This window comes from Numida meleagris, chromosome 3, assembly GCF_002078875.1.
Source record: "Numida meleagris isolate 19003 breed g44 Domestic line chromosome 3, NumMel1.0, whole genome shotgun sequence".
Classification (NCBI taxonomy): Eukaryota; Metazoa; Chordata; class Aves; order Galliformes; family Numididae; genus Numida; species Numida meleagris.
This window is the reverse complement of record NC_034411.1, coordinates 45,936,303-45,961,145: the sequence shown is the minus strand read 5'-3', so window position 1 is coordinate 45,961,145 and position 24,843 is coordinate 45,936,303. Positions and strand designations below refer to the sequence as shown.

At 39.0% G+C, this 24,843-nt stretch overlaps 1 protein-coding gene across 3 annotated transcripts; it reads right to left on the bottom strand.

Moving 5' to 3' along the window:
* On the bottom strand, positions 575–24,162 carry WTAP (WT1 associated protein). Of its 3 annotated transcripts, none has more exons than XM_021389644.1 (9): positions 24,073–24,162; positions 20,070–20,107; positions 19,925–19,980; positions 15,735–15,793; positions 14,231–14,358; positions 12,984–13,034; positions 8,332–8,510; positions 3,526–3,680; positions 575–1,801 (listed from the first exon to the last, which is right to left on the bottom strand). In XM_021389644.1, exons 2-9 carry the CDS (start codon positions 20,097–20,099, stop codon positions 1,218–1,220), a joined length of 1,242 nt encoding a protein of 413 aa, XP_021245319.1. In that variant the 5' UTR covers positions 20,100–20,107; positions 24,073–24,162; the 3' UTR covers positions 575–1,217. The 3 variants fall into 3 exon arrangements, with proteins under 3 accessions (XP_021245319.1, XP_021245318.1, XP_021245320.1); XM_021389643.1 differs by lacking the exon at positions 24,073–24,162 and adding an exon at positions 23,633–23,786; XM_021389645.1 differs by lacking the exons at positions 12,984–13,034; positions 24,073–24,162 and adding an exon at positions 23,633–23,786.

Below are 24,843 nucleotides of genomic sequence, written 5' to 3'. Positions count from 1 at the left end.
AATACTTTTATTTTCCCTTTGAACAGCACTTAAGTCAGTACTTTTCATCACCTTGCATATCGCTACCACCACAAACAAGTAGACAAAACAATCACCAGAAATTCAGGTTCTGAAAAATTCCTAACTTGCTTTTGTTCAGCAGCATACTTTGTTTTTTTCCTCCCACTTGCTACACCTGCAAAGTCAGTTCACTAAGCTTCCCCTCATGTAGACTAATCAAAAACAAGAATTGTATCTGTTTAAAAAGTAATTCAACCTCTTAGAAGTGCCATAACTTAATTCGTACATTTACCTCCAGGATACTTCCTAGGTTTTAATAAGAGCCAGGTTCCAACTATGAAGCTTGCTTTTATTAGTGTTTTTTTTTTTTTTGATCTATCAATAAGGAAAAAAAATCTCTACAGAATAAATACTAAAAGGCTAGCCTGAAATTAACACAATAGTTATAAGCACACGTACTTGGCATAAGCTGTATTAGATAGGACTGGCACAGAAACAAATTCAATAAAAAGAAGTATTGCAAATACACTGCATACAAGCAAGCCATGTAAGCCAATGGAGAACAATGAGGAAATTACATTATTAAAAGTTTTTATTTTAGGTTTGGTCAGTACAGGTAAGATAATATTGGAGTCACAGAGCAATATGCATAAACAGGATACAACAGTTCTTAAAAACTGAGTAACTATGCACACAATTCATAAACATTCGGTCACCTAAGGAGAAAATGCACAGATGTATGGTGGGAAAAACTGTAATTAACACTGAAACTACTAAAGGACTCCTTCAGCAAGTCCATCTTTTAGTGATAAAACTACTGTACTGGGCAAACTTGGCAGTCATAAACCCACAGCTATTATGACAAATCCTGAAGGTGGTGTTAAGTATAACAGTATGAGTAAGAATGCCCTTACACAGCACAGGTTCTAGATATACACATATTTGTACAGACATCATTTATGTTATACTTTATGGAAATAATTTCCATTTCAACTTCACATTAACTCATATAAAAATAACTTGAGCTACACAAATGTCCTTTTAGCAACATTCAACGTAATTAACTGTTAAAATTTCCAAAGTGGCAGAGGTATTGAAGCAAAAAGAAATCCACAAAAAGGCAAGAATTGTGACAAGTATGCACTAATTTAAACGGCTTCTGAACAGTATCCTCTCCCAATTTAAATGACACTGTATAAAAATGCTGCAGAAAAATGTTACAAAACTGAACCCTGCACATTTACATTGGAGTCCAAACCATTCTGGACATGCCGAGAACCCGCAGTTCTGTTACCTTTCACGCTTACTGTTTTCTCTTCTTGAGGATCATGATTGGAGTCTGTGTCATTTGAATGGTGAGTGAGAGAGTTTTCACTGCCAGTGGGAGAGTCTACACTTTCATACCCAGTACTGAGTTGGTTTATGTAGCTACCACCTCCTCTACCAGTTCTATCTTCAGAGTGGTTGGACAGCTTATTACCGTTCCCTGGAGAAGCCGGGAAGTCATCTTCTGTGCTGCTACCCTCCCTATAAAATCCAGGCCCAGACGTCCGCTGATGGGAGGAGCTACCATTGCTTGGTCCGTTAGCCAGGCGGCTGCAGTCTTTACCCACAGCCTCTCCCTGCTCTGTAGGCTCGGAAGATGGAGTCCTGCTGGTACCTGGGTTGGAGGCCTGGGACTGCTGCTGCTGGTACTGCGCCAACTGCTGGCGAGTCTCCTTCAACTGCTGCTGAAGCACTAGAATGGTACTCTGCATACCCTCTACCTCCTCATCAAGCTGGATGATGAAGTCATTCAATTCTATATAAAGAAAACACATGCGTTGCAAATACTTAATAACCCACATATAGCTTGAATCTCAGACAAAAAAATTTAAATCCTGTAGCAACATTTTATGCTGAAGTTATCAACCAACTTTTTCCATCATTAGATATGCACACCATTTTGAAACTCTGCCTCTGAAGGAAATGCTAAACTGTCAGCTATACTTTTTATATTTACGACTTTGGATATATGAGAAGAAATTCATTTCTGGACAAGAGATACATGGAAAGCAGCTCAATTCCAATAATTAATATTTTGCAAGTAGATTCTAACGTACCTACTTTTACTGAAGAGCAAGGCGTTGAGAAGAATGTATAAGTGACCATAAGCTACATCTGCACATGATAGTTCAGAATAATTACAAAAACCTACTCCGTGACAAAAAAAATTTAGTCACATTCAAGAAAATGTCAGCTCTTACTGCTTTTAATACATTTAATCCTGTGTAACAGACACACAGAGAAAGAGTGAACTTTTGTTGAATTTTTTATCAGTTGTTAATTCCACAAAGTACTTACGTACAAAGAAAAAATGCTTTACAAATGGGACTGCATTTTGGACCAGAAAGAATCTGATGTGAAAGATAAACATTGCAGCCTGAATTCAACTGCACATTTACATGACTGAGCAAATAACATGCAAACTGCTTATTGCTGTAAAAATTATAAAATTAAATGTCCACTGCTACGGAAAAGAATCACTAGGAAAATGTCAGGATTATCATACTCATTGTTCATATGAGAAAGAAGCTAGGGCCTAAGAACATCGCAGTTCTGGAGCTTACTTTACTGCATTCAAGAGAAGAAACATTTAAAGAAATGTCTACGTTTGCTTCAGTTATGAACTAGATAAGGTACTTCATCTAAGTTTATAAATAGTAGTTGAAAAGCAAAAGGCTAACTATTTCAATAACATCACAGCAAGAATCACTGAGCTACTTAAAAAAACATACCCTTAAAAATGCAGGATATACGAGACAAATGCCAAGTCATGTCCATCCTATCTTACAGATGCCAGGTGTGAAACAAAGATACCTGGGTTTAATTAATTAGCTTGTCTCAAGATTTAGTGTAATAATCAGATCATCTATTGTGTAACCTTCTACCAAACTACAAGTACTTTCATCAAGCACCTCAAAGAACACAGAATCTACGCTGAACTCTCTGCTGAAGATTTTAAAAATGTGCATTTCCCCTCCATTTAAAATGTACAAGAGGCCAGAGTTTACAGCTAATTTCAGTTTAGGTTCACAACACTAAAATTTGGACTATGAATACAATAATAGAACATTTCAATTAATCTGAGTAACTTAAAAACTGCATTTTTATTCTCCTTACATATTTCTTTTTCCTTCAAGTAATTTCAAAATGAGTCAGTTAACAAGAAGCTTTCTGTTTTCAGTGCACGCTTACCTTAATATCCCATATTAAATAGCAAGACAAAGTCTAGTAGTCTCATGTTCAAATCCTGCATTACCAGGACCTGCAAATCCCACCAGTACTCCGAAGTTCAGCCTGCATTCTAGTTTTTGGTGACTTTTTTTTTTTTAAATTAAGGCTACCAACAGAGATTTGCAACAGTCATATTTTACTTGATGTTGCCCTTTAATTCTGGCAAAGACTTTACAGTATCCATATCATCAGAAAATTAAGCTAGCCAAAGCGCAAGGCAACTTCCGTTTTCTTAAGAAAATCCCTTACCATCCTGACTGCTTTTAAGTTCCTCACTATATTTCTTCTGTAAAGCCAACTCTGCCTCAAGCTGTGCAATACGTCCTTGGGACAGCTGCCTTCCAAGCTCTTGATTCTCCTGGATAAGCATTCGACACTTCGCCATTAACTTTTTGCCTGTTTGGCTGCAAAGGAAAGAACCAATCTATCACAAATTGAATGTAAAACCTTCTGTAATCTTCCTCAATCACAATTACAGACAAAAAGGAGATACAATTTCTGCATGTCACGATTCACAGAACATTATGTCTCAACATAATTGTCATAGCAGAAAATCTCCCTGTATTACCACATGCTGCTCCGGTGTCAGCTGATCTTCTGTCGGTGTCCCATAAAGTGGAAGGCAAGTTTTATTACTGCAAATATGAACAAGCATTGTTCTTTTTTGATACCAACATCTGGATTATCAGTCCGCACAATCTTGCATGTGCTAATTCTCAACTGAGTTGAGTGATTAAAGATGTGCCTGGCAATTGTAAAGATTAAGTACCGCATTAAAAATGTGCAAACTGAACTATAAACAAAAACCTTCTTCCTTTATCATACTAGTAAAACTAAGAACAAAGCTGGGGAAAAATATTAAAAAATGAACATTATGTTTATAGATTACGTATATACATTTTTTCTTCGAGAGGCTAAGACATTCTTTTGAACATTTAAAACAGTTGCATGTCTACTTTTCTACTTAAAGTATGTATCTGAGAGTAGTGTACAGTGTTTCATGATTCCTATAGTTAACTTCTCCTAAGCACATCTTACATGATGATGAGAAAATAAAATGCAGTTAAAAATGGGCAGGAAATTAAGGAAGCAGTAACACTCATTTAGAATGACAGGCTCAGATCATCAATGTTTTAGGATATCCAGTTGCTTCGAGAAGTGGGCAAAAAAAGGTACTTTGAACTGTCAAGATTTTCTCTGCTAAATAGGTAACATCACATCTTTAATTTTCATCAATAAAATTGTACTGTTAAGCATTATAGGAAGTAGTATGCAAATTAATATATAGGCAATATATCCGACTCCATAAAAGAGTAAGAGTTCAAAAGTCCTTCAAAACTGTCTGCCAAAGTCAGAATAGTGGCCACAATCAGTTCTTCTACGAGGCTCAGCAACATAACGAAGCTGTCTTTTTCTACAGAAGCATAAGCTCTGTAGCAAAACAATAAATAAAAGCCATGAGCAGGTTTGTTGTGAATTCAAGGGCAGGATTTGCATTACTTTCCAAGAACAAGAAGGTCTTTTAAGTGACAAAGAAAAATTCTGAGGCTTAAAAAAAGGAGAATAGGAAACTTCCACTACTGTGTTTCACAGGCATAGTTCTTTCTCTCCTGAAATTAAGACAACCAACAGAAAGGATTTTAAAAAGTAATGTTCTCATCAACTACCTTTTAAACATTCAAGCCTTAAACAATTTCAAGCTCTGCGAACTCTGCCTCACTGAACGTTTTTCAACTGATTCTCCCAAATCTTTCAGATGGGCTGCTCCAGAAGGAATCTAGCTGCATAAGGTCCTGGAAGCCTGCAACTCTGCTAAAGGCAGCAACCTGTTTTCTTTCTTGATGTGATGTCCAGTGTCGGGTCCTTGAAGTTTAAATTGTGTTGAGCTAATAGAATCCATGTAACACAAGATGCAAGTTTTCTTAGAGATGTTCATTCTGTGTAAAGAAGCGGGACCACTTTGGAGATGACCAATGTGATGCACCCCAAAAGCTTTTAGCCAGACGTGTATTGACTTTTAGGCATTTTCAAATCCTTGTTACTGTATTCATCATTCACTGCAAGTTTAAGGAGTTCACAGTGCTGAAGTCATTTACTGTTTTTTCTCTCCACAAAACAATGTCACCTGCAGAGTTAGAAGTACCAGGTAGCTGGACATTGGGACAGTTTTAAAAATCCCATTAATTCCTTCATGTAATTCCTGCCGAAACGTAAAATATTTATTACCTGTATAGAAATTTGCATATTTACCTATAATGCTATTTCTCTCCAGTTTTTTCCAGATGTTCTGAATTAGCATGGCACCAAGTAGCCTTCCCTTGCAATTTACATAGAAGATAACAAATGCAAGAATATAAAATCCAGTAACTATAAAGTAATTCCTATTAGCTTTAAAACTAAACTTGGCATTGTTTTCACAAATCCACTTCAACATGCATGCAACAACACCTGTAAGAATTAAGTGGTTAAGTTTCAGAAAGCTAGTGTTTGTTGTATTAAACTTTTTGCAAATGATATTACTGATTTTTAATTCAACTGTACATTGTACGTACGATGATGGTTAAAATGCTTAACATAGCCATTCCCTCAGTCATATGCCCTTCTATTTCTCCCCCAAGGCATTAGTAAGGATTATACTGTACACTCTTATCATTGGTTAAGGTCCAGAACTAATACTGCTTAGAGTTGCAGTCAATATATTACCTCAACAACACACAAAGTTGGTGATGTGAATAGAAGCATCAGCTCAGTTAAATACTAGGTCAGATATCATGAAATAAGAGTCGTTGCATACAAGGAAGGACAATGAAAACCAAGTGGGGGAAGAAGGGCAAAGAATTAAAAGTTCTATAAACGCTTTACATAAGTAATCATTTCTTCGCCCTTTCAGAAATATTAAAAAAAATCAATAAAATCATAACCAGTTATGAAGATAGCTTCAATTCTATACCAGGAAATAAATCTTAATCTTCTCTACTCCAACTACGGCATATTTAATTATGCATATTCACAGCACTGTGACTTAAAATTATATGATGCATATTAAAGCACAATGTAAGTACAGAAGTGACAAGAATTTGATATTTTTTCTTGAAAGAAACTGGTAATAGTTACTTGTGTCTCAGCTGTATACACACTTAAGTCTGAGAACTTGAGGAAACCAACCTGTACTGAACGGTATTTAAATCATTTCTCAACTCCAAGTTAAACAAGCAATCTACATGGCATGTCTCTATCAACACATTATAGTAAGCTTTACAAATGCCTTGGCAACACATTAAGAATTTATTAATGCAAGTCTTACCTCTGTTTTGATGCTAGATCATTAAAATCTTAGACTCTGCTATAGCAAAATAATCCCAGATGAATCACTTTAAAAAGTTTTTCTAGATATTTTTCTTTGCTGTTCAATCATTACTCATGCAAAAAATAAATCTGCGTAAGTACACTAATCTTCAATCCTGTATTAATCCATCTAAAGCACAGGTGATACTTTTAAGTTAAAAATACGTAACATTACCTTAGTTAAAATCATTGAAAGAGAATAACATCACCGTCTGTGACAGCTGAATCTCTTTTTAACTTAAAACTGAATTTTCTAGAATCAGACAGTCATAAAATATCGCCCAACTGATTCGAAAAATCAAAACCTTAGTTTACTAGAGCTCAATTTGCCATGATAAAAAATAAATACACAAACGCTATATCAAATCTGCATTTCACTTTACACACCTCAGATCTGCACTCCCAGCTGTCCCCTATTGCTACTCTTACAAATAACTTGGGACAACAGAACAGAGGCATCAACAGAGTAGCAAAGGTTCCTTCACTGATTCCACCAAGGAAAATGCATGCATTTAACTTGTGCTTTGTTAAAATAGTGTCTTTTTTTTTTTAATTCAGAGAACGAGACAATGCAGAAACAACAATCTGTTTGATTCTCGTTCATCCCAGGAGTTTCACAGTACAACAATATAACCAGTAGTGTTCCTTGAACTATATATTACAGCTATTTCAAGGCACATTTTATATAGAAGTGCAATACAAAAAAAACAGGTGTACAAAGGAATAAAAACACCCCGCCAACGCTGAAGACAGCTGTCATCGTGTGCCTTCTGTATAGAGCATTTGAGATCAGTTAATATAGAAGATCAAAAAAATCTCATTTCTGCATGAAAACATGCAGTGAAATACTTATCACAACTGGTTTTTCTTATACATGCCAGTTGTGATCAAATATATACTGCTTCCAACAACTTTAAACCTGCGATTAGATGGAACGTACGTTCTTGTACAATCCTAATTTTGAGGCGTCCACAGCATTACCAACCATCCAGAACAGTTCATTATTTAGCAACATTGACTTAAGGCTCCGTCAAGTGTTACAGAGCCCAAATGCTTAACAGTCAAATGTGTACACTACCACTGACGTGATATCAAATAGCACTCTCATGGCTATTCAAAACTGGTTAGCAAGTAAACTCTTAAATGCAAAATTCACCTCATCGAGTTTTGACCCAGCAGTTCAGTGAACAAGCAGGAAGTCCACAGTCTTATTGGAAAACTGACTTAGTGTCTCTAAGTCACTAGGCTCAAGGTTAAGAGCGAAGCATATTCCACTTCTAGATTTTACGGGAATTTTGCATGTTCAATTCATGATTTATAATCTCTAGGTTCTTTCCTCCAAACTGTCTGTAGACACAGTGTGCCACAGACTTAAGACTTCTGTTTTTCCCTCTATTTTCTTCAAATAGAACAATTTTGCAAGTGTCTACATGTTCTAGAAAATATTTTTTTTTTCGGAGATGGCAATTTCTTCAGAATAGTCCGACGCTGTCAGGCCTCTGAAGCAAAGGGGGAGAAAAAAGCTGAAACACAAGGTTCATCTGGTAAGTTTTACATTAAGCATTACAAGCTGGACAGTATAAGAATGTGGCTTTTGCCTCAAAACGTCTGAGTCTTGGTGTGGAAACGAGTACTTGGCTGTCCCACCATAGCATTCTCGTAGTGGGACTGTCAGGGAAGTCTTGACTGGGGAGTATTTGTTTTGTTTACCTATCAGGCGTAAATTTCCAGGCACTCAGTTCATTTTGGGCTTGTTCCAGTTTGTCTTTAGTCTGTTCCAGTTCACCTTTCATTTTGAGGAAAAACAAGTTGATGGCTGGGTCCACCATTGTTGATCGCAGTTGGGCAACGCTAGGCTGCTGGACTTGCTTGAGGTACTGAATCTGATTCTGCACAAAATAAGAAAAGGGATTAATTTATACATAATTCAATACGATTATGAGCATTTAGATAGGATTAAAAATAGTTATTCCAAAGGTGGCATCACAGAAACTTTCCTTCTTACAATGTTCTAACCTGTTAAGGACAGGATAAAAATAACTTCTGCCCACCTGTGCCATATCAATAAGCATATTCACCCAATCTCCCCATCCCAATCCTGCCAAGGCCTTCAAAATTACTTTCAAGGCTGATTTTTTTTTTTGTTTCAAATCGTTTTCTATATGACTGTTTACATTTGCCCAAATTACTGGAACATTATAGTTCTCCCTTTCTTTTAAAACTGCCTGCATACTTTCAAAGAAAAATATTTATATAAAGAGTTGCCTGCTTAAAACAAATGATTAATTTCCATATAACTTCAATGAAAGTTATTCTAGAACACTGAGGGTACTGTTGGTATGTAATATCTTTATGTACCTAAAGAAAGGCATTTCTAAATGCCTACGTGTTTTTAGAAGCATGGTAACTATGATGCAAGTTTCCACCTTTTCCTTTTTGAAAAAAATCATTTAGAGCCACTCACATCAATTAAATAAGTTTCAATTGATTTGATTCTCTTGCAGTAAGCAAAACCCTAGGAATACTCTCATATTTACTCCTGAACTGTTGGTAACTATGCCTTCTGAATATAGCACTTATTAATCAAAACTTAATTGTACTTATACTGGATTAATGTATTTTTTGGAAGTTTCTTAAATCTTCTTTCAGCTAGTAAGTAAAATCATATCAGCCTGCACAGAAAGCATTCATTCTGAAGTTCAAGTTATGATGCTCTTCAAATTACACATTTCTTGCTCACCAAGAGGTAAACTTACACAAGACTGGAAAAGAAACATTAATTCAAAGTCAGGGGTTTTCTCTTCTGCTGCACACAAATTTTGCGATCAGGCTGACAGTAACAGTTAAAATGAGCAACAGTACAAGCTGTCACCAGCAAAATTAAGGGAAAGAGTTAGCCTCCCCCCACACTTTGCTTTACTTAGAACACAGCACAGTCAACAGCGGTCAGTTTAACCATTTCCATGTAAAGTTTTCACGCAGCAATGGTGAAGAGAAAGTTTAAGTATAAACATACTGTTACATTAAAAAAAGTGCAGTAATGACCTCAGAGTCACTTACTGATTTAGGAAGACGTGGTTTCATTTATGTATCAAACAGCACCAATGCTTGGATTCTACTTCAAATATGTGATTTCAAAGCCACTGACATGGATGAAATATTTTAAACTGACTTCATATTCATTTGACACTATCAAAATATAAATAATTAGCTACTCAAGAAAAAACATTTGAAATAACCAAACTTTAAAAAAATTTTAAGTAGATAAACTTCAGTGTGTCCAGAAATAGAAAGGGAGTAAAGCAATAAGTAAAAAAAAACACTTTCAAGAAATAGCAGACAAGAACCCATCCATATAAACATTACTTATAAAAACGAAGTCCAAACTAAGATTATACTAACATTTCTTGAATAGCATCACCCCCCCCCCCAGACCTCACTGAACGCACAAAGTCTTGCTCATCTAATAAACTTAAACTTACTGCTATACCCACTAACACTTCTGATTTTTGTACTAATGGAAATATTTCAAGAAGCTGTCATTCTTTTCAAGAGCTAGTACTAGCAAAGAGTGAAACCACTTTTTAACAGACCTCAGCAGAGACACTCCTCCAGCTGCTAACGTTATCCTACAATAACATGGTTTGCAACCCATCTCTAGAAAGGCATCACTGAGAAAAAAATTTTCTTTGCCTTACTGAGACCTTCCTCCTTCCCTCTTCTAATGCCAGACTCCTTGGATCACTACCATAAGGAACTGCTGCCAAAACTGAAAAGCTCAATATGACCCAGATGATTCTGTCCAATGTGAATGACTTAAAGCACATAATTTGGGTATCGCTAGCTTACACAACTAGGCCAAGCAGGGAGAGTTTATGTGGGCTTTATATAGTACCTCAACTGTCATTCCTGATACAGTAGCATAGGAGAAACTTGCCTGAGCTGACCAACTCATCTACTTCCTACCCAAAGTAAAAGATTTATTCCTCCAGTTTTCTTCATACCTCCACAACTGCCTTCTCCCGTAGTAACTCCAGAATTCTCATCTCCAGACTTTTCATCCATCCAGATGTAGTAACCTTCTCCAGATCGATCACGCTCCCAAAACAAGCCCATACCTACTAATCCTGCCTACTTCCTTATTTCGCTTACTTTCCTGCTTTGCCAGTCCAAGTCTCCCATTCTTGTTCCCTCCTAACATTCCCTGGCATGCCTCTCTTCCTTTCTATATTCCTCAGAAAGACGGAGGGAGCAAAAGTTTGCCTGCATTCACATCCAACAGCTCAATTTTGGCTAGAGCTGAATACACAGGAGTAGTCATGTCCACTGCTCGAGCTCAGAAGATACTCCAGTACCTAAAATACCTACTGGCTCTTCACATCCCTGAAGTACCGCTGGTACTTTTGATAAGTCTGTAAGGTGAACAAATGGGGATGAATTTTCACAGGCAGAATCAATAACTATGGTATAATCTTTTTGTTTGCTCTAACCCAAGGCAAGAGAATGCTGAAGTATTCCACAAAGATCAGCATTAAGCAGCATGCATTTTAGTTTGGGTGAACTTTTTTTTTTTTTAAGACTCTGTTTCTCACTTTCTTGGGAAGAGCTGAAGCCTTTCAGCAAGATTGTCCAAAGACATTCACAAAGAACACTCTGACATGAAGAATTTAAACAGAAAGCAAGTGCTTGACAAGAAGCACAAGTCATCTCAGCAAGCAAGAGTATAAACACTTTGTATAAGCAAGAAGCAGAAAGGAGGAAACTTGATAATGAAGAAAAACAACAGATTTGTAACCTAAATCACAATTATTAATAACAACTTTCACAGTACTACAATCCATCTGCGTCTACAAGTTTACATTCACTATTCCTATCTGTTCCACAGAAAAACTGTTGAGTAGCATGCACTTCCAAATGCCTGTCCACTACAGCAGCTATGCAGTAGCTTAGGAGTGGGTTAAAGCCTTTCCCTAAAGTAACAATCACCATCTCTGATAAAAATTAAAGCTCCAGAGACAACAACAGTCTATACCCTACATGTCCTTTCCTTCCTCCTATCAGCAGCCTTTTTTTTTTTTTTTTTGGAGGGGTGTAAGGTAAAAATGAGTAGCTGTTAGCAATGAGGTATTTGAAATATTAAATCTATAAATCACAAAGTAGTCCTTTAAGTAGTCAATCTGAACTACACAAAATCAGTTTGCAACACCAGTCAGACTCTGTAAGCTCTTAGCTCAAGAGAAATCCATATACTCAGCAATCAGACTTGGAACAGAGCCCAACAGAGAAAGGAAGTATGCACTCAACTACCATCACGTTTCTTTAGTATTATAATAATTATTATTATAATGAACAGCGATTGCTACCCTGACACACATGCCTGCATAGCCTCAAGAACACTGGTGACTTTTATAAGCTAATGGGATTTTGCTGCATTTTGTCTCTTAAATGAAAAAAGGGTACAAATTAGAAAGGGAACCAAGACAGAGTCTATCACATCCCATTTACAACAGGACTAGTGAATTTTAAATAGCAAAGTGTTTTACACCTTGGGAATTGGAAAAATCAGTCATGTCTGTAAACTATTACTATTTGGATATGGTATTGTATTAGTATATTAGAGTTTCTACATTCAAATTTGCAACGCTTGAACGTGGTAAGTTTGTACATATAAAGCACATCCCACCAAATATGTTAAGAATAATATGACCACTAGGTATTACACAGCAAATAATTACCTGTAGTTTTTAAAGAAACTTGACAACATAGACAATGAAGATGCGATAGAAAAGGTTTATGTATAAATAACTCAGTGTCACTGGAATATTTTACTATAAATATGGATTTTATAACAGCTAACTGCTAAAAATTAAGGAATTTATTTTATGGACCTGTTACTTGACATATTCAGTTACGACAGGGTGACTAGTTTTTGTTCATCTATTAAATAATTTAGCAAGTTATAGCTTAGCTTTACAGCTTACATGTCACAATTTATTTTGCTACAGTCACTTTACAGGGAAAACATCATCTGATAATACAAGCCAAGACACCCTCCAAAGCTTCTTTGAACTATATGCATTTTCACCTCGGGCTACGTTAGAAGGAACACTACCAGCAGGTTGAAGGAGGCCATTCTTCCTCTCTACTCAGCACTGGTGAGACATCTGGAGCACTGGGTTCAGTTCTGGGCATCCCAGTAAGAGATATGGGCATACCAGGGTGAAGCCAATGAAGGGTTATATGAAGGACAAAAATGAAGAGCTCGAAGCATCTGACATACAAGCAGAGACTGAGAGAGCTGGGACTGTTCAGCCTAGAGAAGAAAGGGCTGAGGGGAGGATCTTACCAATGTGCATAAATACCTGGTGGGGGGAGTAAAGAAGGCGGAGCCAGGCTCTTCTCAGTGATGCCCACTGAAAGGACAGAAGGCAATGGGCACAAATTGAAATATAAGAAATTCCATTTAACTATAAGAAAATGCTTTATACTGTGAAGGTGGTTGAACGGTGGCACAGGTTGCCCAGAAAGATTGTACAGCCTCCATTCCAGGAGGTACTGAGAACCTGACTTACTTCTTAGTAACGTGCTCCAGCTGACCCTGCTCTGAGCAGGTAGATCAGAGTAGACAATATCCACAACTCCTTCTCAACTCCAATGATATATATATTTTTAGTTAACCATTGCAAACTAAGTTTTATTCCTTCATTTGTTTCTTTTCATACAAATGCTTAGTACAGTCTAATGTACGTCACCTTGTAGTCTCAGGAAAGTTAAGTGTACAGGGCTAAGTCTTAAAGTACTTGCAATACCTGACAGCTCAGGACTCCTACAGGAAAAAAGAACGAAAGGCTAAAAGAAGAAAATAACAGAAGAAAGTGACAAAACTCATTACTGGTTTTGCAGAGAGCTTATATTCTTCTTAAGACAAGCTCTCATGAGTATGTTACAAAAACAAGCATTAAGAAGCTTTTTACAATCCTCTCTCAGGAACCACCAGTTAAAGAAGCAGGTGAAAATGATGTTAAGAAGATAATCCAAAACCATTACAAGTCCCAAATGGGCAAAAGGCCGTTTCAGGAAACCAAAACAAACAGAACACAGAAAACTGACCAACAGAGGAGGAAGAAAATAGAACAACAGTAACAAAGGCATTCAGTACAAAGAACATTAGAAACCCAAGAAGCAGATCTGACACATTTCAAAAGGACTCTCTAACCAGCAGAATGGATGCAGAAGACAGTTATCTGAATACACCATAAACATAGGTCTGAAAAATTCTAAATGAAATCCAATATACTGAAACTTATCCTCAAGTTTCAATTGGTTCCTGCATTCAGGAAAAATGAGAAGTAACATTTATGGTAAATACAGTAAGCACTGCAATGTCCTTCCAAGCATAACTGCTGCTGAAAATAAATCGAAATAACCAATGTTTAAAAAAAACAACACAAAACACTATATAGAATATTATTTACTAATTCAGTGAAAGCTTAAGCGCCCTACCATGTTTTTAAGCACAAAAACTACAATACTACAGATATATGAAAAACAGCACAAGTACTCTCCATTACCCCGTAACAGTCTAAAACACCTATTTCTAAATACTTACAGTACACTCTTGCATCTCTTGTTCTTTAGTTGCCAGCCTCATGACCAGAATATTTTCTCTTCGGGCAGATTCTTGCTGTTGCTGTTTCAATTTCTCTTCAGATTCTCTCAATCCCGTCACATCATTAGCTGATAAAATTAATAAAATAAAAAGCACAGGTTTTAAAGCATCCTCTCTCACAAGCATTCTTTTTTAAAGACAGCTTAAAAAAACTGAAAGCCAAATTCATAGGCAGCAAAAGAGTTAAATTAACTATAAGCACGAGTAACAAAAAGATCAAAGCATCATTAAGCGTTAGAAAAGCCTGACAAAGCTTCATTTTAAATACACCTATCCTTCCCTACTCCTAAACTTGAACATGTTCCCATGCTTTATACAGGAATTAACTTTTGATTAATTAAACAACTGCTCCACCCTTCACCACTATCGCTTGCACTGTGAAATTGGGGAAGTTGGAACTCTCCTGACATTTGTAACAAATTCCATGTCTAAAATGGTGCCACATGTGATCGGTCCTCAAAGCAGTTTCAACACACTGAGAGTGAACAGTAAGTCACTGGAGAACTTCAGAGACGACAGCTCAGCCACAGGTAGAACTCTTCTGATCCATGAAGATTTATAAAAGTTAATATATGAAATATGGAAGAAAGCCACAGTTCCAAGTTATCCAAACTGGAATACGTGCAAGCAGCCTGACACAAACAGAATAAATTTACTCAGCTACATGTTAAGTATAAAATGACTGAAAGTTGGAATAATTAAGGTCATTTGTTTTTGTGTGTTTTTCTATTTCTGTAGACAACCACTAGACTTGCTTTAAGTATAAACATCACAACTTGCTTCAGAACTATTATTTCTAATTTGCTGTTGTTGCACATAATACTACTAATTAACAAAGCACATATGGCAGAGAGATGTAACAACAAAGGTAAGAGGGAACATCTGTCTGGACTGACAGACAAGAAACCCTTTCAAAATCACTGCTACCAAGATTTCAGGTATTTAGATTGATAAGGTGAAAAGAAAACAGGAAAAGGGTATCAAGCTGTTCACGTAACTTTTAAAATTGACTTCAGACTGGCAATTCAGTCACTTCCAGAACCTATTCAGATCTTTTCAACTGAGACTAAAAGCACAAACATTCAAGAGTATTTTGATAGAGGAAAATTTTTACTGTTGCAAAAATACTGAAAATACATGTATTTGTGGGGCTGTGTTTTATTCCTAACAGTCCGGGTATTGATGGTCCCACAGATGCAAAAGCAGAATTTTTAGGAGTCATTTAAGATCAGTGAAGACAGAAAAAGTTGCTTGAAAAATTGGAAAAGTCTGAAAACTCACACTAGGAAAAATAGAGATTTTTCTAACAAATAACATGACATTGTACTTCTGATGAATATTTGTTATTTTTAACAGTAACATGACATTATTTTACCACTCTGCTTTACACAAACATTCAAAGCATTCAGGCAACTCATACAATTTTGAAACTTTGCTAACTTACAATTAAGGTCTGTGTACTTGCCCTCCAAAGCTTGCACGTACGCTTCATACTGTTTCCACCTATTGCAGAAAAAAAATATTTTTCTGAAGCTGCTTATTAAAAAAACAAAGCATCTAACTCCTAAACTTTTAGGTTATATACTTATACTAAAATCAGAAAACATCAAGAGATAACAACACAATTGAAAAAAAGACAGTTCTATGGAAAAATGTAACTCCACTTTGCATTGCAAAAGGATAGAAAAGTAGTTTTTTGTTACCACTTAAAATGTATGTCTTAGAAACTACTACTAGTATTTTTGACAATCACTAGAATCAAAGACTTATTAGTTATCTGTGCTAAGTGCCCAGGAAGCCTCTCATTCTCAAAGCAGAACAATGCAAATAGAATTCTGTAACAGAAGCCATAATACAAGGACAACACACATCTGTTACCAAGTGAACAGCAAAGCAAGTGGAAGTATGTATCAATAGCACACTACAATTTGCAGTCTAGGTTAAGCAGTTTTTCCAGCTCATTTAAAGCAAGACCACACTGACAATATTTACTGAACAGCCAACCAATTAAATAACTCTTTGAAGGTATGCTGTTTAAGTGATCCATCCAGATTCAGAAAACTTCACACTGAGAAACAGCATTGCATTTGATATAATGCATCAAATCATCAGCAAATGAAGCCTACAGTAAAGTTTACTGTGACGCGTCCTACCAAAAAGCATTGTATGTTATTGCTTTTGTTTTAGTCCTTTCTGTTTGGCTGCCATGGGGTTTGTTTGGGTTGTGATTGATTGGTTGGTTGGTTCTGAGGAGGAGGGGGCAAGGTGGTGTTTTCGAAGAAGTACTACTAACTGTACACCTTCTTCACCAACATTACGATTTCACAAGATTAAATAAGCTCACCTAATAAACTTTATCACTAGAGAAATCTTCCCTCCCTCCCAACTTGCCCTTCTCCTCCCCACCATTCCACACCAGACCTGTCATAACTACTTCCTAACCTACAACAATACTACCTCAAAACTGTAAGATCTGGATGGTTCAGTAAACAAGCAGCCCAGGAAATGGCCTGTGAAGCACCTGATCTATATCAGTATGTGAGATCACATCACTGAGAAACTCAAAAGCATGCAGATCTCTTCCTTCTAGCAGTAAAAAAAAAAGTCTCCTTAGCTGAATAAGAAATGAATTAAATCATTTAAAATCTGTAGGAGAGCAGTAGCACTCCCACAGCACCCTTAAACATAGCATCTTCACCGCTCTTAAAAACAGATTTGGTTAGAAACAAAGGTTTCATAGTTTGACCACTGGAAGCTTAGCATCAACTCAGAATGTCAATCCTCAAAAAGGGAAACTGAAACAGTCTTCTAAATAGCAAAAACAGAAAGAACGAACCTCTATTTTGCATGAATTAATTACATGAAAGAATAAAAAAGCTAGTCTTCAAATACAGATGCAGCATTACTTGACTGAGTTCTCTCTCGCAGCCTGAAAATAACAGCCCTGTCAAAACTGCAACTTCTTGATCAGTTACACAAAGGAGTTACACAAAGCGAGCAAACTGAAGCTCTGAAACACAAGTTAGGCAGATGTAACAGGTCACTATCAGAAAGGAAACACATGGCCTGTGGTCACCATGCAAGTCAGAGCTCACATCTCTAGATCACCTCTCAACAAGTTCTAGCATTTAAGCAAGAACTGAATTCCTGGGAAAGAAAACTGACTGTGTTAGAACATGTCATGGATTTTCCAAGTCGTGTGACTACCAACTCCTCTGGAGAAGTGACCTTCAAGACAAAATTATCAAAACAGACAAAACCTGGTGAATATTGCAGAAGTTCCTCTCCAACTATGTGTAAGAAACTGTACAGAATAAACCTGTGATCATCACACTGACAGAGAGAACTCCTCAACTCAATTAGCAGTTGCAATTCCTTAACTACAAAAATACCTGACACATCACAGTAATTTGAAGATTTTTACTTGAAGTCAAAACATTTACAAAACATACCAATAAAACATTTATTGAGAACCTTTCTGAAGCCAACCTGAAGGAAACAACAGCACTGAGCCTAAGTCGTTGCAAAACTGATTGCCTGTATGTCCATGCCAAGCAGAAGTCAGTAAAACCAATGCATTTCACCCACCACTTGAGTAAATGTAGGTACTTCAACACTGCACATACTGATTGCTAAGCTGAACAACCCAGGGAATACAGATAAGTTTTTTCAGCTATGATCCACAGAGTGCTTTGCTAACATGCTCCTGGCTCTTCCTCCATCACAAAACGACAGGAGCTTCCAAGTGCCTACCCCACTGGAGAAGGTGAAAATAAAACGGGTGACACCACAGCTGCAACAAGACAAGGAAATCCCCAGAAGGCCAGGCAACATCCTGTTGTTCCTGCTTACTTTCAGTCAGTGAAGTGACAGCAAACAAACCTCAATAACGTGCTTTGTGGAAAAGAATAGTGAAGTTCCAACACAACACATAGGAAGTGACAGAAAGCATTAGTATTTTCCATAAATGCATTTTAGCAGTGCAGCGTGCACAGAGATAACGCATTAGCTCTAAGACCGAAACCACAGGTGATATACACCATTATTTTAAAAGCATTTGCCCCACTGAAGCATAGGAAAAAAAACCCACATTCTCAACCTTATTTTAAGATGTTCTGGTAGGGGTTAACACATTTTTCTACGCCTAAAAGCAGTGGAGATGTCTTTAAAATGATACACACATAATGGCATAGCATTTTATTCCACCCTACAAATGAAGTTAGCAGTAAGTGCAGTAATTGCTAGCTTCACATGAAGTCATAAACAAAAGCAAGATTAGTCTAAGCCCTTCACACACATATCAAATGAAAGAAAAAACAAAGTGTTTGCAGGACTCCTGAACACAAACAAAATGGACATGGCCAGAATGGCATTGAAGGACAGTTACTCTCCTTAAAGCAATAAGAAGGCCTTTATGAGAACAGAAGTTGTTTTGTCTACATTAAGAGGAAGATAACAGCAACAAAGCTGTCACCAGCCCATTCCCTCCTTTCTCCTCATCAACTCTGTTTATTTGCTGACATACTTCAGCTCCTTGGGCAGATTCCACCGTATTCTCCTTCTAATAAACAACAGAAATCAATTTCTTCTATGGCAGAAAGTAATCAAGAACATCCCCAGAGATACTCTTGAGTACAGAAATTTCTGTGCAAGGTTTCCAAGACCTAAGCCACCCAACACCAAAGAAGCACTCTTCTACTATTTAATCACCTTACTCTTCACTACCAAAAGAGCAGCCATTTGAGAAGATGAAGCCAGGAACCAGTTTGAAACATACAAAGAATGACTACGCTGATCTCAGTGGAATAAAACGTCACTCCAGTAGTAGCTAGCACAAGAAGGACTAGCTGATCATACTCGTGTTGTACCAGTATCTTCATCTCTCTGTACAGTTTAGTATTTTAAACTCATCTATGAAATGGCAATATTTAACCAAGTCAAGAGACTGTAATAATGCAAATAACTTACAATAAACACAGTCAAGTGCTAAAGCTTTTCAAAATGCACAAACTACTCCAGCAGACAAATAAATGACCCACAGATTACTAGTTTACTTAGTTCCTTGTTTATCAATCAGGAAATTCAGGTACACAGGCTCTGAATACCTGTGGCTTTGGTCCATTTCTTTCATCAAGTGATCTATATGACAGAACCATTCATTTGCTTCCCATGGTGGCCCTTGATTTTCTGTATGGTGAAAAATGTAACCAGGCTCCTCTTGTTTTTGACATTTTACTGTTAATGCCTGAATGTGCTGAGAAGACAGCTGCGCAGACCAGGAGAGCCTAAAACACTGTAGCAGTAAGCAGTTCACTTTTTCTGATGTTTAAAAATAACTTGCTATCTAGCAAGGAATGTACGCAACCTTGTCTCCTAAAGCTGCAAGTGAAGAAAACACAACTCCTACTTATGGATTAGAAAATGTTGCTCAGGACTTTGAGGGGAAACACTTTTTCCAGAAGGACACAAGCTACATATAAAGATATTTCTGTGTACGAAAACATTAAAAAAGATGCACTGTGAAAATACTACAGGTTTTCAGAGCAAGAGTGCTGAAAACCATGGGAGGGGTAGGTTACATCTTCCATAAAGAATTCAGTGAAGTGTTTTCACAGAAAAAAACTGATGCTTTACCTTAGAATAAGTTCATCTCTAGGCAAAACCTTAAAATCTGCTTCACTAAGGCGAACCTGTGGAGCAAAATGAGAAGCACAACTTACCAAGTTATCATGACCACTGGGCCGGGGGGCGGGAGAGTCAGAAATATTTTTAAACATACCTTCTTTGGGAGAGGTTCTTCATTCGTCATTGTGAACTCTGAAGGGGGGGGAAAAGGAGTGTTATTTAGTTTAGTTACTACTGTGTATGAAATACTAAGTAAGACACCTCTACTTCTACTCAATTTCTCTATTTCTGATATTAAATTACTGAAATACTGGTTCCACACAACACAGAGCCAGAGCACAAAACAGAACTATGACAAGCTTACTGCTGTCATCTAGATACAAAGTCAGTAGACTTTTTTAAGTTAGCCAAAGCTTTCCTTAGTGTCTAAAAATGCTATCAGTAATTTTTCCTCCTTAAGAACAAAATATCAAACTTAGCCTATATTTGTTTAAATTAACAAAGTGACATTTCCTGTGCGTCCAAAGCTAGTGAAAGCAGTGTTTTACAAGGAAGGGGATAACACCAACTATAAAAAGCAATTAATACTACTACTTTAGTACCATTTTAAAATAAAGCAAATTATTTGGGAACATTACCAGTAAAGTTTGGGCTACATTTAAATTGTGTGTTTTCAACTCTTACCTTACTTTTAAAATTGTGATAAATAAATATTAAGCAGTTACTTAAAAGCCCCCGTGGCTATTTTTAGGGAAGGCAGTATGTCAGTTAATGGCTTGGGTACACTATCAAATTCAATTCGTCTTGTGTGTATGTACCATAACAGGATTGCATTCGTGCTGAGTTAAATATTCACACTTCCTTGAGTTACTAGACATGCTTCCTTACCTGCAAATTGTAATTTTTTTTATCACTGATAACATTAAAAATTGAACCCACAAAAACTCTTAAGCATACAGCACTACAAGCATATTTAACAAGGAAGTCAAGCTTCTTTAAAGGCATGCATGTTTGCAACATGCCTTCCAAGAGAAAGCTGCAAATATTGAGATTTGACAGGTTTGTAAAGCTGCTGCAACTGATATACTAGAAAAAGCATGCGGCCAACTCCTCGGTCATGAACGCAGCTTCACAAAAACAATGCACTTCAAAAAACTGTTCTCAAAAAGTCTCACACAAAGCATCTTTGGTATATTCACAAAGGCGCTCAGTGAACTAATTTAACTTTTACAAATCCTAAGGGCCCCATTACTGACAATAATACAAAAACATGACAAATGAAGCACCATCACTTCAACTTACACTAACCTACTAACTACTGGCAAGTACACAGTACTCCCTTCAAATAAGGTTTAAAAGAAAAAAAGAAAACCCCAACAAGACAGCAGGCAGAGCACACAGAGGAAATAAGATTCCAAGTCCTTCATAAAATAGAAGCTGACATCAGAATTCAAGGGAAGGGCTCTAGAAACACGTAGTAGAAGCATCTCACTCATGAATGGCAGCTTCCTGTTCCTAGCCTTTGTGAGAGACATTGAAGTGCTTCCCCAAGATAGAAAGTCCTCTCCTCCCCACCCCTCAATGCTGAGGAACTTTGCTCATTTTGCTTTAACTTCTGGGCACAGCTCCTGTTCCACCTAACATTCTGTATCCTGAGTGTATTCAAGAGGCTAAATATGAACTTGATGGTGCTCAACTCAGTCATTCAAACTAATACAGAATAACTTAGAGACTGGAAGGAGAACGCTAGCTACCCCTGTATTTAAGTTGACTACTACTTCCATTATAGTTTTCCTAAATATTTTTAGGAATCTTTCACTCCTTCTGTGTTTGGAAGTACCAGCCTTGAAAACTTCAGCAGCGTTCAAGTCCTTGACAGAGAGAAGCACGATTTTCTCTGTTCATGAGAACTGCAACTACAGCTAGCACCCATTAAATCATGGGCAGATGATGCAAGTATTTAATTGCATGTTCCTCCTAAAAGTAACAGAAGCATGCAAATGCCAAAAAAGAGGAGTGTGCCCAAACACTTGTCTCGTGTTTATAAGTTATATGCTGCTGCAGAGTTCGCTTGAGTGCTGCAACAACTGTGGAGAAAATTTAAGTTCAATGCTCTAAGGCTGGGCCACCTTGCATCTCCAGGGCAAGCACAAGATCCCGACACTTACTTCACTACACCAGCAGCACACCAGGCTACTCACATCCCTACTCCACCATTTACAACAAAGCTATCTCTTGCCATCAGTTGAAGATCCTTCAACAAAAATGAGGAAGATGTATGTTACAGGTCACTGCATTACAGAAGTTAGCCTTACTGTCACTTGTTTTCATTTGAAGCGACAGACATAAAAAACACCATCACAAAAAAGTTCACTGAAAATATTCAGCAAGTTATCTTGGAGAGCATAGATTAACTACATATAGATAGATAACAGTGCTCCTTTTGTATGCGTGAATTTCACCTCCCAACTCACATGCAAGCTTGGGGATCTAAAGTGACTTAAAAAGAGCTTGGGAATTTATTATTGGTCTCGACTGACGTTCCATCATCACGCTCAGTGTTTTTTGGAAGCATATCAGGCTGATTGTAACACTCAGTTGTCACAGCGATTTATCTTATCTTTGTAAGATACACATTTACACACTACTGACAATAACACAACAACTGAAATGTTCACTCTAAACTCAACATGGCAGCTTTCCAACTACTATGCAATAAGGTACTTTTCATCACTCATCCGCTCTCTGAAAAAGGGCCAATCTCTTTGCTACACAGTTCTGTTTTTCAAGAACACAATCGAGTATAATTTCCTATAATAAAAAGAACAATGAAAACAATGTTTCCATATAACCCTTTTTTAAAGTTCATTTACATGATGAACAGCTTAACCATAGTATCCCAGCTAAGCAATTCCATGACTGTTGGGGCAACGGCAGCTGTTGCATCTCAATCCTTCTACACCTTCTCAATATGAAGTTATACTCTGTATTTAATGTTCTCATGGGCATTAACAGAATCCTCAAGGAATTTCACGAGGGTTTTTATGGCAGTTTAAGCAGGAAAAGCCTGAAATGGCAAAAGTGGACCTTGCTTTTGGAAGCCTTAGTAGCTTGCACGGCTTTCACTGAAAACTTTTATAAAGCAGGGGATTTAAATACAAAAAGGAAGTCAAGAAGGTAAGTAGTTAAGCATTAGACGAGAGCGAGCTGCTGCTTTCCTAGTTATACTTCAAGTAACTGCCATTTACTTCAACAATACCTAAAAGAACGCTGTGGGGAAACCCCTGCAAAGCTTCCGGGCTCCCGCGAGAAGGGGTTAAAAAAAAAAGGAACACCCCACACACACTACACTACACCCCAAGGCTCTGCCGCGAGATGATTTCACACCGCCTCGGCGCCCGCCCGCGCCCCTCCCCACGGCCCAGCCCCGCCTCCTGCGCCGAGCCCCGCAGACCGGGCCCGCCGCAGCTGCAGACCCACCGCCCCCCAGCCCCGCCCGCCTCTCCCAGGGCGGACGGCGCCGGGGCGCGGCGGGGCCGAGGGCGGGGGAGGAGGCTCCGGCGGGGTGCCGGGCCTCGCACAAAATGGCTCTACACACTTCCGCTCCCCTCCCGCCCGAGGTGAGGGCCGGGCCGCCAGGTGCCCCTCGCTCGCCAGGCCCCAGCGCCGCCCGGAGGGGGCTCTGCAGCGGAGAGCGGCGATCGCTCGGCCACTCACCTCCCACCGGCGGTGCGGAGGCCCGCTCTCTCAGCAGCGCGCTTGATCGCCTGGGCCGCACCCGTCACATCGAGGGCCGAACGCCGCCGCCGCCGACCTCTCGCGCCGCCCACCGCGCCCGCCGCCGGCTCCGCCGGGCCCGTCACTCTGCAGCCGGGGTCGCCGCCGCGTCCCCCCCACCCGCGCGTCCCCGCGCGCCGCTCCCGCCCGCTCTTTATTTGCGGATTCTCTGCGCTACAAAATGGCGCCCAAGGAGGAAATGAGCGCCCGCCCGCTCCGCCCACCGCCCGCCCCGCGCCACAGGGCGGCGACTGCGCGCGCAACCCGCGCGGCGCGGCGGGAGCCGCCGCAGTGACCGGTACGGCAACGCCGCCTCCCCCGGCGGTGCGGTCCCTCCCGGGTCCGGCCCGGCCGCTGAGGGACTCCGCTAGAGAACTCGCCTCTCTCACGGAAGGCGGTGCTGGGCTGCGTTCGCTGTGGCGCTGCGGCCGTTTCCTCGGTTATCGGAACGTTGGTTTAAAAGCTGTCAGTTAAACGGGCGGCGGGGCGGGGCGCGCGGCCAGCGCGGGGCATCATGGGGCGGGCGGAAGGATACCGCGGCATGGCTGCTGGTGGTGTTGCGACTTCAGGCGCCGCTTCAGAGCTCTTGAGTGGCGGGGTCACGTTGGGCGCCCCGCGGTGCGAGCTTGGGGCTCTGTCCCGCTGCCGGGGCGGGGCGGGCGGGCGTACGCTTTCGCTGGTTGTAGCGCTCGTTAGCGTCACGGAATCACAGAACCGCGGGGGCTGGAACAGGCTTCTGGAGATCGTCCACCTCACGCTAAAGCAGGTTCCCTCCACCTCGCTAACTTCATGCCAGAGGTGCGCTATAAATCCTGTCTTGTGGCTGCATTAACTGGTAGCAAAACAAACACGCTTATTCCAGGAGGGATCCCGACGTATGTACTCCCTACATCTGTATTTATATAGGGAAACAGGTGTTTCTAAGCGAGCGACTGAAACATCCTGAAAGCTGAAGCACACATGGAGAGATTTGTTGTGGTTACACACAAAAAAGCAACGTTTGAGTGACCACAGCAACAGAAGGCTTGAGTTCCTTCAAAGCCTTATCTTTGTTCTGAACTAAAAAACATGGACTGTGATTGCTCTTTGGGATTTCCTGCTTCGCTTCCTCCACAAATCCCTTGCAGGTGTTTGCTTTAAATTCTGAAGAT

What these genes read in the sequence shown, in the direction of transcription:
- WTAP (XM_021389644.1), bottom strand. Translation starts at nt 20,099, where the DNA reads ATGACGAATGAAGAACCTCTCCCAAAGAAG. An exon ending in AAGAGATGCAAGAGTGTACT is followed by an intron (nt 13,035 to 14,230) that starts GTAAGTATTTAG and finishes CTGTCCTTTCAG; the next exon opens with TGGGCATCACTGAGAAGAGC. An exon ending in TGGAAATTTACGCCTGATAG is followed by an intron (nt 3,681 to 8,331) that starts GTAAACAAAACA and finishes TTTCCTTTGCAG; the next exon opens with CCAAACAGGCAAAAAGTTAA.